The sequence below is a fragment of the Trichomycterus rosablanca genome, chromosome 10 (genome assembly GCF_030014385.1).
Source record: "Trichomycterus rosablanca isolate fTriRos1 chromosome 10, fTriRos1.hap1, whole genome shotgun sequence".
NCBI lineage: Eukaryota > Metazoa > Chordata > Actinopteri > Siluriformes > Trichomycteridae > Trichomycterus > Trichomycterus rosablanca.
In genome coordinates this window covers 16,399,876-16,421,665 of record NC_085997.1, presented here as the reverse complement: position 1 = coordinate 16,421,665, position 21,790 = coordinate 16,399,876, and the positions used below count along the sequence as shown (strand labels likewise).

The 21,790-nt window shown below is 37.7% G+C and overlaps 1 protein-coding gene across 4 annotated transcripts; it reads left to right on the top strand.

Moving 5' to 3' along the window:
* Positions 1-1,905: 1,905 nt before the first annotated feature.
* dpysl4 (dihydropyrimidinase like 4) lies at positions 1,906-20,591 on the top strand. Of its 4 annotated transcripts, XM_063003646.1 has the most exons (15): positions 4,139-4,232; positions 7,418-7,430; positions 8,743-8,829; positions 9,404-9,588; positions 11,106-11,270; positions 11,370-11,431; positions 11,521-11,601; positions 11,704-11,772; positions 12,533-12,653; positions 12,764-12,920; positions 14,177-14,318; positions 15,598-15,768; positions 15,961-16,140; positions 17,097-17,268; positions 20,405-20,591. In XM_063003646.1, the coding sequence occupies exons 1-15, from the start codon at positions 4,199-4,201 to the stop codon at positions 20,494-20,496; spliced, it is 1,731 nt and encodes a 576-aa protein (XP_062859716.1). In that variant the 5' UTR covers positions 4,139-4,198; the 3' UTR covers positions 20,497-20,591. The 4 variants fall into 4 exon arrangements, with proteins under 4 accessions (XP_062859714.1, XP_062859713.1, XP_062859716.1 ...); XM_063003644.1 differs by lacking the exons at positions 4,139-4,232; positions 7,418-7,430 and adding an exon at positions 1,906-2,226 and having other exon boundaries at positions 8,750-8,829; XM_063003643.1 differs by lacking the exons at positions 4,139-4,232; positions 7,418-7,430 and adding an exon at positions 1,906-2,226 and having other exon boundaries at positions 8,741-8,829.
* Positions 20,592-21,790: the final 1,199 nt, after the last annotated feature.

The following is a 21,790-nucleotide window of genomic DNA, read 5'->3' as shown; positions in this document are numbered from 1 at the left end:
AACATTATAACAAACATATTATGTTGTGTTTAAAGAAATTCAGTGTAAATGTAAACACTTTATAATGAATTAACCCGTAGTTTATGTGACCCATCTAGTTTCATTCACATACATTTTAGTAACTCGTGCCAGCTCTGTCGTTTGTATTTGCACAAGCTATGGTTGGAATTTACTGTATGTTTCATATGCAGTGATGATTCAGAAGACTCATAGCTAAGTGTTGTTAGAGTAAAACTGCTGATATAGAGTCAGTTAAGTCAAGTCAAATTTAATTATATAGTGCTTTTTACAATGGACATTGTCTCAAAGCAACAGAAACCAGGACCAACAGACCAAAAACCCCTGTTGAGCAAGCCAAGGGCAACAGTGGCAAGGAAAAGCTCCCTTAAAATTACAGGTAGAAACATAGAGAGGAACCAGACAACCTTGAGAGGAACCAGACAGAGTCAGCTTCTTACCACATGGTCACATGGTCTCAAAATAAGTATTTCCACTATATGACTGAAAGTATACAAAAAAGTATATGAACACCTGACCATATGAGCTTGTTGGACATCCCAGTTTAAAACCATGGGATTATTATGGAGTTGACCCCCCTTGTGCAAATATAGGAGCCTCCAATCTTCTGGGAAAACTTTCCATAATATTTTGGATTGTGGGTGTATTCAGCTGATAGAGCATTTGCAACACACTTAGCATTCCAATTATTTTTGATTGGTTTAATAGGCTTTAGGTCAGGGCTCTGTGTAGGCAGACGGAGTTCCTCCACACCAGACCATTTATTTATGAACTTGCTTTGTTGTGCTAGAATAGGACAGAACCTGTGAGAGAACAATGTTAATTTACACTAGAAGTATTAATACATAATCAATTACTACTTAGAAAATGTAGATATGCATAGGGCATGATTGCCCGTACTCAAATTCCAAGAATACTGCTACAGTAGATTGTTACTGGATGTGAACATGGTGTACTTGATAAGAAGTGCATCAGTTGCATTGTATGACGTCCAAAACCCAGTTCTAGCTTATTTACCAGTTCTTATGTTCTAGCTGAGAAATCTCTGTTAACGGTGGAATCTTCCACTGTCCTACAAGGTCACCAACAAGAGTATACAAGGATGGGGGGATATTCCGCTAGCACACCAGCGCCGAGATTCTGAAGTCCTCGGTTCAAAACTCGGCTGGGTGACATCTAGCGGGCATAATTGGCAGTGCCTGCAGCAGACACGTTTCTGCTAGGGCGGGATGACCGGACTGTGTGGGTGGGGTCTTCAAAACTCTGTGTAAGGATCCTGATTGGCAGATAGAGAGGCACTTGTGCAGAGTGCATTGGTGAAAAAGGGTTCCGCAAAGGGAGAGGGGGAGAAGGGTCAGAGAAAATGCATAAATAAAATAGGGGAAAAAAGAGTATACAAGGTTGTTTATTTTTTCCAGTTTTATCACATTCACAGAGTCTCGGTGACTTCCTTCTCTGCAGACAGGATTCAAACTCTTTTCTCTCACAATCCAGACTCTGAGGTATAGTTCTATTAAGAATTAAAATAAAAAAAAAGTTTTAGTTTTATTGATGTAGCAGAACTAACTACATGACAGTTTTTGCAAATGACAGTATGACCTGTTGTATGTGATGCTTCACATCTATGTTATGCTGTGTGTTGTGTGTGTGTGTGTGTGTGTGTGTGTGTGTGTGTGTGTGTGCGTGTGTGTGCGTGCACTCACATGTGTCCTGGTTCTTCAGGGGACATGCTTTTTCAGCAGCAGTTCTCCAGCACTCCCCCTATTATGCTAAACCAGGCGTCGTAGTCACTCCATACAGTACTGGATTATACGTCATAGACATTATTTATTCACTTCATCTGTTTAATCATCTTCTGAGGATCATCATACTTTATCCCTGGCAATAATGTCTGAGAGGAGGCTGCATTCTGAGGATGATGAGCGTCTGTCTTTGTTCAGTAAGCTGGGATCAGACAGTCCGAGAGCACGGGTAAAGTTGGGTGGTATGTTCTGCAATGTGGAAGGTGCTTTTGAGAATAAAACTCTCAATTTTGAGGCGTTCAGCCCAGGACCTTCCAGAAGACGAGCTGGAGATAGAAGTTCCACACAGACTTCCAGCATCACTCACGCATCTTCCAGATCCAAGCCAAACGAGTCTACAAATTTACAAGAGCAAATCATGTCATCCACAGTAAAGAACCAGCGAGTGCATGATGAAATACAGAAGGTAGGACTTTAATGTATTCTGGGATTTGTGTATGAGTGAGTGACTGATGGGTTGTCTGGTTTTGCTTGTTTTTATGTCTATAAATGGATTTGTAGTTGTTTGCTCTATATAAACAATATAAACACAGCAAATGAACATAGTTTTCTATAATTTCTATAGTTTTCTATATGTATTATTTTGTTAGTTCTGCATTTTTAAATTCACACAGAGATATTATTCATATTCATATTATGAAGTAATTGATATGACATGAAAAGGAAACATAACGCTTTGTAAAACAATGTAATTTATTTTAGAAACATTTTCCCCTTGTAAATAGTTTCCCTTTGTAATAAATAATCAATAAGCCATATCAGATAATTATAGTAGAAAATAAATCTCTCATCTCAAACTATACATTTAAAGTCAGTCACCTTAAGGTTTGTGCTACCTTAAATTGTATGCTATGATCTAAGGCAATAGAATAGGGAATGGGGGGTTAAATATGCTGTGAAATAAGCCTGGAAAAGATACAAAGCCAATTCTAAGGCTCTAGGATGTCACTGAACCCAGTGAGAACAACTATTTTACAATTGTCGAGTCTATACATAGGTGGTGGCATGCTAATAATTGCCTACTGGCTAAGAGACAACTTAACAAGAATGGCCATTGTTTGTAAATGTTGGTTATTGTTTGTAAATCTTAACTGGTGCATCTGTCTGGGACTGATTCGTTGTTCCATGAACACACTATCAAACCAGTAGTGTGTGCTGGGTGGTACAACAGTGTAGTAAGCTAGCCCACCACCTGACCAGCATTTAACAGACCAAATTGGGTGTGTCTGGGGCAAGGAATGCCAGATGGGGCATCATCTCCATGCTACTGCAGCAACAGCTCCTATTGGTATGAGGTACTGGCACTAAGAATACTGAGACATGGTCCTCTGTACATGCTGAGACTGTAGGAATCTTCACGTGTTTGACGAGCTATGTGCTACCCTGCAGGCTTCATCTGCCAGCATGGAGCATGGGTGTCGGGTTGTACTCACAGGGATGTCTAAGGTGTTTGGTCTGGTTCTGTAGTTGTTTTCTATTCCATTTTTATTTATTCATAATGGATTTTATTTCTGTGAATTTTAGAAAGCTTATTTACCTTCACTTTGATTGCTAATTATTACCTAAAAACTTTCCAGTCAACAGCAACATTTTTTAAAATTAATTATTTTTAATAATTATAATTAATTATTTTTCTGTTTTTTAAACATGCGCTATATGATTAAAAGTATGTGCGCACCCTTCTTATTAGTGAGTTCAGGTGTTTTAGCAACACCCATTGGTAATACATGTGTACAATTATGTTAAATAATGTGATTCTAACTTTGTTTGAGGAATAATTGCTGTTTTTTTAATGTTTTTGGACTGAGTGGGCACGTTACCAAAAACACAATAAACTTTTGTGTAAAGCCTTCTAGAAAAGCAGGGTCTGTTATAGCTGCAAAGTGAGAGACAACTGGATATTAATGCCCATGGTTTTGGAATGGGATGTCCAAAAAGCTGAAAGTATATTAAATAACAAAAACAGATGTGGTTGTATACGTGCTGTAAATGTGTTCAAATGTTTGCTCATGAAATGTACAGGTGTTGATGGAGATTCATTATAATGTCTGGTGGGAGTATACAGAGGGGGATCTGGTAGACTGGGTGCGGTACTCAATAAGCAGATGGTGGACGGGTAGAGGAGTGAATGGAGGAGGGGTGGAAGGGTGGAGTAGGGTTATAAGAGGGGTAAAAGAGGGAGGATTCTGGTGGCTTTGTTCAGCACCACTACTGAACCCACAATATCCCATAGTACAGTGCGCTGTTGCAACACCCCGGTACTGATATACAGCTCCATCCATTCATCCACTGCTGCTGCTCCTGCTGCTGTAAAGTGCTCTAGTGCTACCGGCGCACTCATCTTAGTTTTACATCTACCTCGGATTTAAATACCAACCATGGATATGTCTTACCAGGGCAAAAAGAACACACGTGTAACGGTAAGAGTATGTGATGCTAGCTGCAGCATCTTAACGGCAGTGGTTTATTATAGGGCAGTGATGGCTGCCGGTTACAGCCTATAACAATAATCGAGTGTTCAATTCATCAGACTGTGTGTAGAAAACTGAAAACTATATGTATCCTGTTTATTTGTGAAAACAACATTGCATTCATTCCTAAATTTAAAAAGCTATTGTCTCATGTCTTGTCCGATGTAGTGCATTATTTTCCGTCATGTCTCAAAGCATGGTGGTGAATATCCAGTGCACTCCCTGAACCTTATATTGCACACGAATAGGCTAGTGCAAAAACATCTGCCCTGCTTGTTAATTACGTTTATTAAAATAAAAAGGCACATGCACAAATATCATACGAAGTTTAGGTGCAATGATTTATCTTCATACCATGTGCAATGTAAGGAATTACAAATGAATCAATTTTGTGAATCGACTCAGAGTCATTAGAGCCAGTTTTTATTTCTCAAAGCGTAAAATCGGGAATCGATTCTTTTTTTAGATCGACTCTTAGCTCCTCAATTGAGTATAGATCATTAAAACCCTCTACTGCACGCATTTTGGTGGTACATGAAAAAAATTATTCCACATTATTTCTAGGTTTATTTTGGGACATTTTATTGATAAAATATATTTTTTTATTTTATTGACCCCCCCATCAAAAAATATTTTTTTGTTGCCTAAGGGCAACGTTGTGCAACAATGGTACAGATTCTCAGAGAAAATGATGAATAAACGGATTATAATTAACAACTCAGAGAGCAGCACTAAATCAGAAAATCTTTTTAAAAATCTCAACAAACAATTATAAAGGAAAGAAAAAAGAAACGTTTTTTTTTTTTGTACATGGGTATAGGCTTGTATTATGTAGTGTGTTGTGTCATGCACTAAGACTTTGCTCATAAAACTTTAAAAAGCAGTTCTTCTCTGCTGTGATGTGGTACGTTACACTTTTTGCACATAATTTTGGGCATTCTTGTGAACCCAGGAACCCTGCATCTTTATTTCTTGTCACACATTATTGGCCAGTGTAAGATATTGGCCAGTCCGATATGTTGGTTAGGTATAGGTGCTGTGGGGCCCTGCTTCCCCCTCTTCTCCTAATACTGTTGGGAAATCCCACCACTGGGTCGCCCTCTCTTCCTGACATCTTATTTGTAATTGCACAAACTATGTGCAAATTGGGACTTAAAGGCATAAAGATGCATGAGGTCACTTCTTATTATGCTATTGTTAGCACAATTCTATCTGTATACATGCCAACATTTCACTGGCTGATGGAGAAATGAGTAACCATTCAGGGGGTACTGTAGAGGCAAAGGTGTGTTTTCCATCACAGGATTTAGGAAGAACTACTGTCATCTTCTGACAAATTGTCTTCTTCGTTCTCTTCCTCACTGGTGTCTTGAGTACATTTCCAATGCCAACAAAAACACAATAATAAAACAATTATTGTCACAGCTTGATGTTGCTCCAATATTCCTCAAATACTTTTTTGTATGTTGTCTGCTGTACAAAATTAAAACCCTATATTTTCATTATTTCATACTTTTTCTACACTCCACTCCTCCTCATTGTCATTGCTGTCTATCTCACTGTCTTCGCTATCAGATGGCATTGGCCTAACATGGCGATCCTGTTTCTGTCTTACATAAAACACGCTTATGTCCATTTTCTATCAAAAAGCATGAAAAAAGTTAATTTAAATGAGAAAAAAAACACATTTGAATTTGGAGCTTATACTATACACAAATACATGTGATAATACATGATAACATCCTAAAACATAGTCAGCGAAAACATCCTTGAAAAGTACCCCTTAATGCACAACATTGCCCTGAGTCAACAAAAAGAAAAAACTCATTTCTAAACATGCAAAAAAAAAAAACTTCATAAAACTCGACAGGCGACTTCTTTACACCTTCACACACGTGCACATATTTTTTATGTACAGTCCAAGTTATTTTAAATAAGATTAATAAAGCAAAAAATCGTATGTTTTTCTTATACCATGTGCTTCTGTGACCATGTGTCAGAAAAGGCAGTCCCACCTTAAAATGATACTTGATGGTGAATCTAAAACTTTATAAGATTGTTTTTTGATATTTTTTTGACCATTCTGGTTGGTTGCAATAATTTAAAAAAATGGGCACTAGACATGGCGCTTAAGAAAACTTTCTGTTGCCTGAGGGCAACGCTGTGCTGTAGAGGGTTAAAACATTCATCCATCTTTAGCAACCGCTTCATCCTGGTCAGGGTCCAGTGCTTACCTGGAAACACTAGACTCTAGGCTTAAATACAGGCTACTCTGAAAAAGACGCTTTTTGTAGGGCAATAAAACACTAACCAGCTAAAATAATAAGTCACCTACTGGCATCATTATTTGAAGGTTCAAGGAAAACAGAATATCCAGAGGAAACCCATGCAGATATGGGAAAGCATGTTGAACTGACAAGCATTGGCTGGATGGGTAGCTAAAACATAGTTTACAGTGGAAAGCATTAGTTTTATTGACCCACATATAATTAATTAAAACTTTAATTCTGTTAAATGGAGCACTGCTGAGATCAGCTGAGTTAAAAAAAAAAAAAAAGCCCTGTGATGGATTGGTGTCCTGTCCAGGGTATTCCTACCTTGCACCCAGTCTGCCCAGGTGAAAGTGGACCCGCCACAGCCCTAGCCTATCAACCCAAGCGATTGATAAAAAGGAAATGGAACATGGAGACCCTGTCAGACATGGCTCAGAAAGTTGTATGCTAGGCTCTTATTGTCCCGTTACCCAGTAACAGTTCAACAGGTTCAGTTTATTTGAGAAGTACCAAAATACAGGTCCTCTTAGCTTCAAACTGAACTCTTGTGGACAGTGCATTGCTTTACAAGCCTCTAACACTGATACCAACCCTCATCATGAAGAAAGCTGTTATTCTCTTAACAGCTACAATGAACACAAGTGTGCACATTACCATCTACATTGTACTTAATATGCTACTTGTTTTTTGTTTTTATAGCTATTGATTATTCAGCTTGTTTTACTTTGTTGTTTAGACACTTTAGGTGGTCAAGATAAAGCATGTATTATTAACACTATATTTAAATGGTTATATGAGAAGACTATAAAGTCATTAAAAAGAAATGTCAAAGTGAAATAAAACTTTATCTCAGCACCCTATACAATGTGCATTTAGTGATTGCTTTTATCCAAAGTGACTCGACCAATGCACATCAAGCAATTGTGGCCAAAAAAGAACCTTGTTTTAGGGCCCAACTATAGCAGTGTGGGGCTTAACTAGTGACCTTCAAAATACTAGTCCAGTTCCTTAGTGCTGAGCTACCGCTGTCACAAACTCATCCATCGCTGCATTATTTTATACCTTTATACCATTATTTCATACCTTATAAGCAAGTATAAAATAATAACCTGGCCTATGTAAAAGGTAATTGTCCCCTTAGCTACAAAATCAACCAGTTAACCATTAATTCTATGGGATTTAAGTCTAGAGACTGAGAAGTACTAGGTCAGGATATTCCATGACTAATTCCTCAACCAAGCTTTAGATGACTTGGAAGTGTGTTTGTGATTATTGTCTTGCTGGAAAGTCCAGTTATTAGCAAGGTTCTATTTCACCACTGAATGTATAATATTTCTCCTCAAAATGCCTTGGTATTTCTGTGTAACTTTAATGCCAATTACATGGATAAAATTTCCAGTTCCTTTAGCAAAAAAATAAATAAATAAAAACATTCCCACATCATCAGTGACCCACCTCAATGCTTGATTGTGAAGATATTTTTCCTTGCCTTTCAAACCAGACAAACCGTTGATCTGTGTAGATGAACATTTCCACTTTTGATTTGTCAATCTATAAAACTGTGTCTAAGAATTCTGCATGACAATTTCCTCATGGTGTATTCCAGTTAACCCTTCCTGTCCTTTTGGTCAAGAAAGGCATGTGTTATGGAGTCTGTCAATGAAATCCTTGGTTGTTAAGTGATGATTTTATGGTTCCCACTGACACATTTGTTCCAGCCTTTATCAGATCACCCTCTAAGTGTTTCACAATAACATAAGGGCTTTTCTTCACTGTCTTGAGGAGATTCCTAAGGCCTCTGGAAATAATGTTTGGCATACTTCCATGGCCAGTCAGATTTGCTTCTGTGCCAGAAGTTTGGGACTCACAGACAATACTCTCAGGATGATTGTGGTGTCTCTAGGAATGTTCTAGATACAGTTGTCTCTAGGAAAGCTAAGAGTCTTGCGAATCATATACAATTTTAATGCACTGAAATGATTCTCTCAGCTTTTGTGGAAGCTCCTTAGTTTTCACTATGGTTACAACACACCCTGAACACACGAATCTCTGAGTGAAGAACTGAAGACAGTTAAATGTTGTTATTAAGGTCACAATAGTTTAATAATGTAATTGAAAGTTTTAATATAAAGCAATAATTAGCTCTGCCAAAAAACTCCTTTTTTATTATTTTCAGAGTGATAAGATCATCATCAAAGGTGGGAAAATTGTCAATGATGACCAGTCCTTCTATGCTGACATCTATATAGAGGATGGGACTATCAAGTAAGTTTAAAATACACAATGAACTATGCTCTAAATATAAATATTAAACATGTGTTTTATGTGTATCTATCTGACCATAAATAATAAATATTGTGAATCCTTTTTTGTACTTAAATATATTATCAGTAAACCATAATTTGTTGATTTTGATGATATTTTCAGAATTAATTTAATTCTCCTTAAATTATGCCAAATGATAACCATATATCACCTGATTTCTTTGCACTTTTAATGACACTTTTTAAATTGTGCCAAATGTTGTAGTTTACTGCAGGTAACCGTTTTGGTCCACACTTTTTAAACATGAACTTTTAATTCCCTTTGCCAGACATTTTAAACAAACTTCACCACACACAGTTTACTAGAGGTTAGTTTTGGGTGTTTTGCTTTTATATGTCATTGAAATTTATTTATATATTGTTATTATTATTTTAAGTTATGGACATAATATAGATGTAGGATAAACTAACAATATCTATTTTTTTAATAATAAAATTTAACTTGCAGGCATAAACATAACCACACTTAAGTGTATGAAGGCTTGCACATGCCATTAACAAATTTCTGTCCTCAGGCAGATTGGGGAGAACCTCATTGTACCCACTGGAGTGAAGTCTGTGGATGGCTATGGACATATCATCATTCCAGGTGGTATTGATGTGAATACCACTTTTCTTGCTCCCTACCTGGGCATGACACCAGCTGATGACTTTTATCATGGCACACGTGCTGCTCTGGCAGGTGGAACCACCATGATCAGTGAGTAAGATGTGTTTGAATAAACTGTATTAAGGGTGAAAGTAGAGGAAAGAAAAACTATTGAAATGAGGATAGGGTATTTACACAGCTTTTTTAATTTAAAAAAAAAAGAGCATTTGCTAATAGCTATAAATGTATAATTCTACATTTAGTTTTTAATTTAAGAAGCTAAACACAAAGATACTAAAATACAGGGCATGTAACATAGCATAGCTGTTATTTTAATAAATCTATTATTGACAAATGACAATTGCTAAGCCTATATACTCCTTTAAAACAGATTATATCAGCTGTATAAGAACATTAATAGATTTTAGATTTAGGCCACTGCTATTTATTACAAACTAGACCATTTATGTATTATTAGTTTTAAAGATAAAAACATCAGTGATTTGCTTTTTGTACATTAAGCTTTGGCACTGTAAAAAATCACAACTTTTCCCAATAAATGTTTACAAAATTTCCCTGTATTTTAAACTAACAGGAAAATTACAAAAATAATCTTTATTTTTACAGTGAAATTACTTTATTATAGCAATATGTCACTGCTAACTAAAGATACTATTAATAATGCATTTAAAAATATTTACAAGAAAATATGTGAGTGCAATTCTTAACCACTACTGTATATACTCAAACTGAAACAAACACAGGTATTAATTACCCTATGAGACAGGTAAAAATGAAATTTTAGCAGGTTTTGACTTTTACCTTATTGTTGCATTTTTTATTAATTTAAATATTAAATTGTGAAATAAATACCAAACTGTGAAACCATAGAGTTACATTTAAAAAAAGTTATTTTCTGTGTTTTACACTGTCATGTAAATAAAATATAAATTTTTGTAATTATGTTATAGAAAAGGGGCATATTTTCTCAGGTTGGTTTTGGTTTGTCAGATTTAAAAAATGATCAAAGCAGCAAAAGCAATCAGCACTTTTGATTTGACATTTTAATTTTTTAATATAATGAAAAAAATATTTGTATGTTGTGCTTTGAAAATTTATTTAAAAAGGAATCAATGAATGGTGGTGTAATTTTGTTAAATACAAAATTAAATACATATTATAAAATAATTACTACAAATATTGGCAAATTTTAAAGTTAATTGTAAAATAAAATGTTACTTAATGTATGAAGTTGTAATACTTTTTTGGGCAACTACTGCAAAATTGTACTGTGTTTTACACTGATTTTAACGAATTATGCAGACGACTCTCATCTCATCCGTATTTTAAGTGAAGAATGAGAGTGTAAAAGTATGTAAAAGAAAATGTGTTTATTTTGACAGCTTATTAACTGAGGGTGCCAGTCTGGTATGGGGAATTGGGAATGACTAAATTTGGAGGAAAGAAAGATACAGTAGCTCAACCCTGATAAAGGGCCGTGTGTGTGCGTGTGCTTGTGCTTGTGCTTTTTGATTCATATGTGATTCATTCGTATGCATTGACCATAAATCCTAAATGTTATCAGTGAACCTCTTTTCAGATTTCTCTCCTGCCTTTATTTTTAATAGTTGACCATGTTGTACCTGAGCCCGGCGCGAGTTTGCTGGTTGCTTATGACCAGTGGAGGGAAACGGCAGATAAACAGTCATGCTGTGACTACTCACTGCACATGGATATCACCCGCTGGCATGACGGCATGTCTGAGGAACTTGAGACACTAATCAAAGATAAAGGTGACAGGAATTTTACAGACTGAACCTAGTATCTATAAACAGAAATGAACACAATATCTGTAATTGTTAGATTTGGTCTTTATTTTCTGTGTATTTTAGGGATAAACTCATTTCTGGTTTACATGGCATACAAGGACAGATTCCAAAGCACAGATTCACAAGTAAGCCTCTTTACCTACTCATTTTATTATCGTGCATCCTGATACCTACACTATAAGTGGTATCTAAAGCTTACTTTGTTTTCTTATAGATGTATGAAATATTTTCTGTTCTGAGAGAATTGGGGGCTCTTGCTCAGGTCCATGCAGAAAATGGAGACATTATTGAAGAGGTAAAGACCTAACCATGTATACCATATATCATCTGTAGTATGTAACACCTCTACCTGTAGGAAATTTCTATTCGTGTTTTTGTGGTGTCTTTGTAATCCCAGGAACAGAAGAGGCTTTTGGACCAGGAGATTACTGGTCCTGAGGGACATGTGCTCAGTCATCCAGAAGAGGTAGATGCATTTACAGTACTCCTGGGGAAAATGAAATTGTGGCATATGCTATTTGGTTAAAAGTATATGGACGCCAAACCATGAGCTTGTTGGATTAAAAAGTAGATGTGGTGCCAAAAATTAGAACAGGGTTTAGTTTATTTTATTATTATTGTTTTTCCTGGCCACCTATTTTTTTAAATTTTGAAAATCATTGAATTAGATTATGACTCCTAATGACCATGTGCATGGTGATTCTCCAGAACATCCTGTCCTCTGTTTGGGTCTTCAGGCTTTTTAATGGCTTCTGGTTTAATGGCTTTTTCCTGTAATTGTATCCATCCACCTTGTTCCATCTTCTTCCTTTTTTATCTTCAACTCAACTTTCAAACTTTCCAATGTAAAATGCAAATAATAATAAAAAAAAAAGATGGTCTTTATGCTTTGAAATTCCTCCGGATTGCTTGAATCATTTAATGATATTATGCACTGTAGAGGAAGAAATAGGCAAATCCCCTCCAATATTTCTTTGAGGTTCATTGTTTTTAAACATTTCAATCATTTTCTGACACATTTGTTGACAAACTGGAGATCCTTTTGTATCAAACCATGATTACAATCACCCGTTGACATCACCTGTTTGGAATCACATCATTATTTATTACTAGCCCTAAATTGCCCCCATCTCAGCTTTTTTTGTTCATTTAATATGTCTCGGTTTACCTGTCTAACACATGCTAAATTGCGAATGAAGTGTATAAAAAGTGTGTCCATGCACTAGGTGGAGACGGAGGCTGTGTATCGAGCCATCACCATCGCAAAGCAAGCTAACTGTCCTCTCTACATCACCAAAGTGATGAGTAAATCTGCTGCTGAAGTCATTGCCAAGGCCAGGAAGAAGGGTACATACACTGAGTGTTACAACACCTAACAATAAACAGCTGTAAATGAAATAGAAAGTCAAGCAAAACATTAAAAGTCAAGCAAAACATCATTTGCTTTTAATAACTAGGCATGGTTGTTTATGGAGAACCAGTCACAGCAAGTCTTGGAACAGATGGATCACATTATTGGAGTAAAAACTGGGCCAAGGCTGCTGCTTTTGTCATGTCTCCACCTCTCAGTCCAGATGTGGCAACCCCAGACTACCTCAATTCTATGCTGTCCTGGTAAGAATCATGCAGGAGAATCAGTTCAAACAGAATTTATTAGAGAATGTAATGATTGCACTTGTAGGCGATCAGCCAAAGCATAATTGCTGTACAAAGTTTGCCTCTAGTTTAGCTCAGGTAATAAGATTCTACAGTAATGGGTAAAAAAATAGTGCTCCTAGGAGATAAAATTCTTAAATCTCAGAGTAGGACATCAAAAACGTATTACATGTAGTGAGGAGCTGTGTTTTGTGTTAGCCCTACCAACTCCTGTCCTTATAATATTTATTAACATGTGAGTGAGCTATACAAATTACTATGTGGATGAATTGATTTGTGCAGTAGCTAACAAAGTATTTGATAGCAAATATAGCAAATAAAATTTTTTTACATTAAAATATCTCATTTATTATTATATATAGACATTTGAACATTTAACAATTGCTTGAAATAGTTTATTAATTATTATTATTATTATTATGAGGAATCTTCAAAAAGTTTCCGCACTTTTATATTTTTGTTGGAAACGGTGAGGGCGGGAGGAGTAGTAATTGGTTGTGTTTGAGAGACTGAGAGAGCTTATAGGCCGTATTTAGTGCCATCTGATTTCCACATTTTTGGGCCGCTCAAAGAAGTTTTAAAGGGAAGAAGATTTTCATGTGATGATGATGTGAAAGCAGTGGTGCATTAGTGGCTATGCGCTCAACCAAAAACATTTTTTGCTGATGGCATTAAAAGTTGGAACAACGCTGAAAAAAATGCATCGGAAGGCGACTATGTAGGGAAGTGATGTAATTTGTTTTTGAAATTCTTAACAAATAGAGTTTTAAAAAGTGTGGAAACTTTTTGAAGAACCCTTGTATTATTATTTATTTATTTATTTACTTACTCAGTTTGACTAATCACATCATTCTTGTCAGGGTTATCATGGGTCCAGTGCAACACCGGGTCAAGAAATACAATGCATCAGTCCATCCCAGGGGAACACATTCATTCACTGACTTCAACTTATAGACAATTTACAGCAGTAGTCCCCAACCACCAGGTCATTTCTTACTGGGCCGCACAGAAAGAATAAATGATTAGAGATCGCTACAAGAGCAATTAAATTTCCAATACTAGGAAAGAGGATAAGGTAAAAAGAGAAATTTCCTGTAAACACTAAGAAGCTCAAATTGCTTTTAATTACAGTTATTTTAACTAAAGTAGCATGAGCAACACTGCAAATTATAATGCCAACTAGCTGTTTAATATTTGTTGAAACTGTGTTGCAGCGGGGATCTTCAGGTGACTGCCAGCGCTCACTGCACATTCTCCACGGCTCAGAAAGCTGTAGGAAAAGACAACTTCACACTAATACCTGAGGGGACCAACGGCATCGAAGAACGCATGAGCATTGTCTGGGACAAAGCTGTAGTATGTTATGTCTTCTGCAAATATATAAATATTTTACATATATTCATATTTAGTGGTTGTACTTTTTCTGTGGCTAAATGATTGGAACACAGTGATGGGCAATATGTCAAAAATGCTTCCTATGCTCTGCATACATACTCTTTAAGGAATAGCATGTGTATTTTTATGTTTTAGGACCCCTGTAAAAACATAATGCTTATTTCGGTATGATTTTTAAAGTAATTTCAATTTGTGTGGGTTTGGGTGAAAAGTAAAGTAAATAGGCAATGTAAAGTTCATTATTATCCTAGTCAAGGTCGCCATTGGCAGAAAACACCCCGGGCAGGTCGCCAGTCCATAACGGGGCAGACACACACACTTAGGGCAAGTTTTGGTAGCTTCAATTGGCCTGACTGCATGTCTCTGGACATAAGAGAGAGGAAACTGGAGTACCCCTTGCTTCCTTGTGAACTGTTGCTCACGAAAAGACAATTGGGCCTGATAATTCTTGTAATCCTCTTAGAGCCCAGGTCTACACATCATTTAAAATAAGAATACTATGTGGGGTTTTTTTGTTTTTTTTAATAATAAACCAAATGACGCAAGTATGATCATTAATTTGGTGGCTTGGTAAGGTACAAGGAACAAGAATTGTAGCTTTTTCTCTTGAATTTGATCACAGTTTTATGTACATTGTAATTGGTGCAGTCAAACAGTCTGTAATTATCTGAGCCCTGAGGAGTCACCAGCTGTAGTCATTATAAGTACCAACAAGAAATTAGACAGTCATGCCACATACATGGCGGACATTATATAACATTGTACATTATTGGGTAGCACTGTCTCCTCGCAGCAATAAGGTCCTGGGTTCGATTCCCAGATGGAACGGTCAAGGTCCTCTCTATGTGGAGTTTGCATGCTCTCCTCGTGTCTGTGTGGGTTTCCTCAAGGAGCTTCAGTTTCCTCCCACAGTTCAAAGACATGCAGTCAGGTTAATTGGAGATACAAAAAAGTTCCCCTAGCTGTGAGTGTGTGTATAAATGTGTATACGTGTGTTTGGACTGATGACCCGACCGGGATGTTTCCTGCCTTTTGCCCGATGAATCGGACCCACCGTGACCCTGACTAGGATAAAGCAGTGGTAAAACAGACAGATATTTAGTCACAAAAAACACTCAGAAAGCAATAAACTCACAGCAGTGCCACAACATTATTGTCCTTATAACTTAAACTGTACAAATCCAACAATGTGGAATACTTTGTCTATGTAGTTTTGATAGTGATGTATTTTGATTCTCAGGCTACAGGTAAAATGGATGAGAATGAGTTTGTGGCAGTGACCAGCACAAATGCAGCCAAAATTTTCAACCTTTACCCACGTAAGGGTAGGATCTCAGTGGGTTCTGATGCTGACCTTGTCGTCTGGAACACCAAGGAGACCAAAACTTTCTCAGCCAAGACTCACAATCTGGTAATGAAAAGAAATGTCTTGCTACAACATTCTACCTAATTAAATAGCTTTTAAGACCATAATTTAAAATACTATATACTAATATGAATGCTCCTAATTTTTAAGAACTGCAGCTGTAATTTATTAGTACTGGACATGAAAAGACTGTTTTTTGCCATTTGCTTTAGTGCTATAATTCCATGTGTTTTGTAGAATATAGAGATGAATATCTTCGAGGGCATGGAGTGCAGGGGTTTCCCCATGGTGGTCATTAGCCAGGGCAGGATTGTTCTGGAGGATGAAAAGCTGGACGTGACAGAAGGTTCTGGTCGTTTTGTTCCCAGGAAAGCCTTTCCAGATTTTGTCTACAAGAGGATTAAAGCACGGAGCAGGGTACGAGTTCTTGAGTCATTATTTACCTAAAATGTTACATAAATGTTGGAAATGAATAGTAGTTGCGGCAATAACTGGCCCTTCCAGATGTCAGATCAATTGGAGCTTCTCTTATGCGAAGAGCATTTCAGCAACATTTCTAAAAAGATGGAGGGTCCTTTTTGTGGGTTTTTAAAAAATATGACACCTGCTAACACATATATGCACACATTATTCTGAATGTCCATTTCTGAAGCTAATTATAAGTTTGTGGGCGGCACAGTGGCTAAGTGGGTAGCACTGTGGCCTCACAGCAAGAAGGTCCTGGGTTCGATTCCCAGGTGGGGCAGTCCGGGTCCTTTCTGTGTGAAGTTTGCATGTTCTCCCTGTGTCTGTGTGGGTTTCCTCCGGGTGCTCTGGTTTCCTCCCACAGTCCAAAGACATGCAAGTGAGGTGAATTGGAGACACTCAATTTTCCAAGCCTGTGTTTGATATAAACTTGTGTGAAGTAATGAACCTTGTGTAATGAGTAACAACCGTTCCTGTCATGAATGTAATCAAAAGTGTAAAACATGATGTTAAAACCCTAATAAACAAACAACAAACAATTATAACTTTGTAAACCACATTAACAAGCTTCTGGCTGTGGTAAAATTTGTAGACTTCAGTAGACTTGTCTCTTTAGTGCAGTTTTTGCATTAATGCAGTTAAGCCCGTTTCCCACACACACAGCCAGTCAAGCCTATGAGGGTGCCAGTCTGAGATTTGAATTTGAGTTTGAACTGACTGCCGACAAAACAGTTTTGACATGTGATTTGAGTCTTTATCCTTCTTAAACAACCAACTGCCTCTAGCAATCAGCCTTTATAAATCGTTTAAGGTTGGGCCTAGAAATGTCCTTCTTAATGTAAACTTTTAATTGTGACTCCTTAGAGAATGAGCCAATTTTGTCACCTATAATGCCTTTTGTGTTGCAGATGGCAGAGGCTCGTGGTGTTCCTCGAGGTAACTACGATGGACCTGTCCATGACGTTATAAGCATGTCAAAGTCTGTACCACCAACTCCCACAAACAGAGGTCCTTCCTGTCCAGGGAAAAGCATTGTTGGGCCAGGAAGAAACCTGCATCAATCAGGATTTAGTCTTTCTGGTAATGTCTGGTTACTATTGTTTTCTTTTATTTTCCTAGTAGTTCTGATTTCATTTAATTCTATTCGGGGCTGATGTGCAATGAATAAAGAAGTACAATTAAACAGTTGGGGAGATACAATAAGTGCAATCACAATTCACAATTTAAAATTGACATTACTTACTTGTAATTTACTTGTAACTTATATGATTTTCCCCCCTTTGTAGATACTTGCTTGATGTTTAAATTTGGTAAATTAGGGTGACCCTAATTCTTTAGTTGCTAATTTATCCTGATTACTACGATGACTGAATGGCATTTCCATTAATGACACGATGGAGTTGCTCCGAACTGAGGTAATGGTAACCATGGTGACGAGATCGCGACACCAGGTTACGTGTGACGCAAGCACGTAAGTGCTAGCCCTCCCGGAACCCATACAGATTGTACTGCAGTGCCTACAGTTAAAAAAAAAAAGTGCCTTAGCATGAGAGTCTCTGAGAGCAACCCCGGGCGATTTTCAGTCAGACTGAAATCACCCAAAAGGGGCGGTACTGTACGGAACACAACTCGATGCTGATTGGCACAGCTAGTTTAACCCTGGTTGAATGTGATGGAATCATTTCTTCCCTTATGCCCTTTGGTGGTGTGTCGCCCGATCGCCCTAAGGAACGAGCCGCCCATGCTGGATCATCAGTAGTTTTTTATTATATGTGCATAAGTATGTTAACACCTGACCATAAGCTTGCTTGACATACCATTCCAAATCTATCAGCATTAATCAGAATCACTTTTTTTCACCAGGTATGTAACACATACAAGGAATTTGTTTTGGTGATACACATAATAATACACATAATAGTACACATAATACACATGTATGACATGTAACATATTTAACAGACCATGGAGTCACTATGTCATGTTCTACTAGCAAAGATCCCAAAGTTAAAGATACCACATCTTTGGAATAACAATGTGTTACACGTTGCTTATTTAAAAAAAAGTTATTTCAAAGAAACAACATTAGCGCTCAGGTGGCGAAGCAGTAAAACACGCTAGCACACCAGAGCTGACATTTCGAACTCGTCGGTTCAAAACTCAGCTCTCGCCTCGTGCAGGTGAAAAGATGCAGTCGGCTACTGCACACATGTCGGGAAGGGGGCGCGTGTGTCAGGCTTGGCTTTTCTCAACCAGGGTGGAGATCAACATCAGCAGAGAGGAAGCATAATGCAATCGGATAATTAGATACGACTAGATTGGGAGGAAATTGGGGAAAAATGCAAAAAAAGAAATGATTAATGTTAGTGTACATATATACATACATACAGTGTATCACAAAAGTGAGTACACCCCTCACATTTCTGCAAATATTTCATTATATCTTTTCATGGGACAACACTATAGACATGAAACTTGGATATAACTTAGAGTAGTCAGTGTACAGCTTGTATAGCAGTGTAGATTTACTGTCTTCTGAAAATAACTCAACACACAGCCATTAATGTCTAAATAGCTGGCAACATAAGTGAGTACACCCCACAGTGAACATGTCCAAATTGTGCCCAAATGTGTCGTTGTCCCTCCCTGGTGTCATGTGTCAAGAACCCAGGTGTAAATGGGGAGCAGGGCTGTTAAATTTGGTGTTTTGGGTACAATTCTCTCATAGTGGCCACTGGATATTCAACATGGCACCTCATGGCAAATAACTCTCTGAGGATGTGAGAAATAGAATTGTTGCTCTCCACAAAGATGGCCTGGGCTATAAGAAGATTGCTAACACCCTGAAACTGAGCTACAGCATGGTGGCCAAGGTCATACAGCGGTTTTCCAGGACAGGTTCTACTCGGAACAGGCTTCGCCAGGGTCGACCAAAGAAGTTGAGTCCACGTGTTCGGCGTCATATCTAGAGGTTGGCTTTAAAAAATAGACACATGAGTGCTGCCAGCATTGCTGCAGAGGTTGAAGACGTGGGAGGTCAGCCTGTCCGTGCTCAGACCATACACCGCACACTGCATCAACTCGGTCTGCATGGTCGTCATCCCAGAAGGAAGCTGACGCACAAGAAAGCTCGCAAACAGTTTGCTGAAGACAAGCAGTCCAAGAACATGGATTACTGGAATGCCCTGTGGTCTGACGAGACCAAGATAAACTTGTTTGGCTCAGATGGTGTCCAGCATGTGTGGCGGCGCCCTGGTGAGAAGTACCAAGACAACTGTATCTTGCCTACAGTCAAGCATGGTGGTGGTAGCATCATGGTCTTGGGCTGCATGAGTGTTGCTGGCACTGGGGAGCTGCAGTTCATTGAGGGAAACATGAATTCCAACATGTACTGTGACATTCTGAAACAGAGCATGATCCCCTCCCTTCGAAAACTGGGCCTCATGGCAGTTTTCCAACAGGATAACGACCCCAAACACAACCTCCAAGATGACAACTGCCTTGCTGAGGAAGCTGAAGGTAAAGGTGATGGACTAAACCCAATTGAGCACATGTGGCGCATCCTCAAGTGGAAGGTGGAGGAGTTCAAGGTGTCTAACATCCACCAGCTCCGTGATGTCATCATGGAGGAGTGGAAGAGGATTCCAGTAGCAACCTGTGCAGCTCTGGTGAATTCCATGCCCAGGAGGGTTAAGGCAGTGCTGGATAATAATGGTGCTCACACAAAATATTGATACTTTGGGCACAATTTGGACATGTTCACTGTGGGGTGTACTCACTTATGTTGCCAGCCATTTAGACATGAATGGCTGTGTGTTGAGTTATTTTCAGAAGACAGTAAATCTACACTGCTATACAAGTTGTACACTGACTACTCTAAGTTATATCCAAGTTTCATGTCTATAGTGTTGTCCCATGAAAAGATATAATAAAATATTTGCAGAAATGTGAGGGGTGTACTCACTTTTGTGATACACTGTACATACTTACATACTTTCTCCAGGTGCTCCGGTGTCCTTCAACAAGTCTAAACACATGTTGTCAGCCTAATTGAAGTTACTAAAAATTGCCCTAAGAGGTATTGCTGTTTGTTCCCTGTTTTTTTGTGGCACAGTTCTGTCTGGAAATGTAGGTCATACTTTGATTCCTCAACCAAACAGAACAATCCGTCATTAGTGTTTGAACGAACCATGTTTGTTTGTGTTTTTTGTGACAGGGACACAGATGGATGACCACATCCCTCGCCGTACCACACAGAGGATCGTAGCGCCCCCTGGAGGCAAATCCAACATTACATCACTTTCCTGAGGTGCGTCCGAGGTTCCTCACTGAGAGAACCAGTAAGGGGAATTAGCAACTAGGCTGATCTCGTTTTGCTTCAGATTTAACAATAATAATAATAATATCATGCAAGCAAATTTTACTTAGTAGCTTTCTACATACCACAACTTATTGTGTAATTTCTCTTTATACACACTCCAGATCCCACAGTGTAGCATGCATTTCCCATAGTCTGCTAACTTCATATTCTTTCTGCTTTAGAATTCAAGTAACATACATGACTTGGTGAAGATGAATAGTAAGTGATTGTAATGTGTGTATAATGCTGGAAGGATCAGATTCTTTACTGCCTTTATACCAGTGACTTTCCTGTCTAAGGCTGGACTTTTCAAGAGTGACTTTTTCTCCATATCTGTACGTTAAAAGAACTACCTATTAATTGTTTTAGCACTAAAATGAAAATAGAACTGCTGTAGTTGCGTCTGTATGTTGTTAGCAAAATAAAAAGAGCCAGTAAGCCAGAGTCTGAGTGTTTTAGAATACAGTAAGAAGAAACACACATATTCCTTTGACTTTGTACTAGTATATATGAACAGTATGTATTTATAAGCATAAACAATGATATGTTGACAAAATCAAACTGATAAAACGTGTATATGCAAGGGTTACATCCAATAATTTCCCTCGGGATAAATAAAGTGTCTATCTATCTATCTATCTATCTATCTATCTATCTATCTATCTATCTATCTATCTATCTATCTATCTATCATCTATCTATCTATCTATCTATCATCTATCTATCTATCTATTAACATAAATAGTTTTTTAAACTACTGCTGTTACACTTGGTTACAGGGGCAGCTGTAGCCTAGTGATTAAGGTAATTGACCAGTAATCAGAAGGTTGCTGGTTCAAGACCCACCACTGCCAGGTTGTCATTGTTGGGCCCTTAAGCATAGCTCTTAACCCTCAATTGCTTAGATTGTATACTGTCACAACTGTAAGTCGCTTTGGATAAAAGCATCTGCTAAATGCCGAAAATGTAAATTTAAATGTACTTGATTAAATAAATTGCCAGATTTTACACAATGAGTAGCAATCGTGGTAAAGCAAAGTTATAAGGAACATAAATTATGCAAACAACATTTAAATATGAAAAAGTAAATGAATAAATGTGTTTATCATGTTTAGAGAAAGAAGTGTACTATATATGATCCCAGGAACACAATAGCTACAGTATAAAGCTGCTTCTCTGTAAAAAGTACTGGAACATTAGCTGTTGTCAAGTAAAATGTAAAAAGTGAAAAAAAAGTATATG

Bases quoted from the DNA above. Each gene is read 5' to 3' on its own strand.
- dpysl4 (XM_063003643.1), top strand. From the start codon at position 1,906: ATGTCTGAGAGGAGGCTGCATTCTGAGGATGATGAGCGTCTGTCTTTG. The intron at 9,589-11,105 runs GTGAGTAAGATG...TATTTTTAATAG, and splicing joins AGGTGGAACCACCATGATCA to TTGACCATGTTGTACCTGAG. The intron at 11,271-11,369 runs GTGACAGGAATT...TGTGTATTTTAG, and splicing joins GACACTAATCAAAGATAAAG to GGATAAACTCATTTCTGGTT.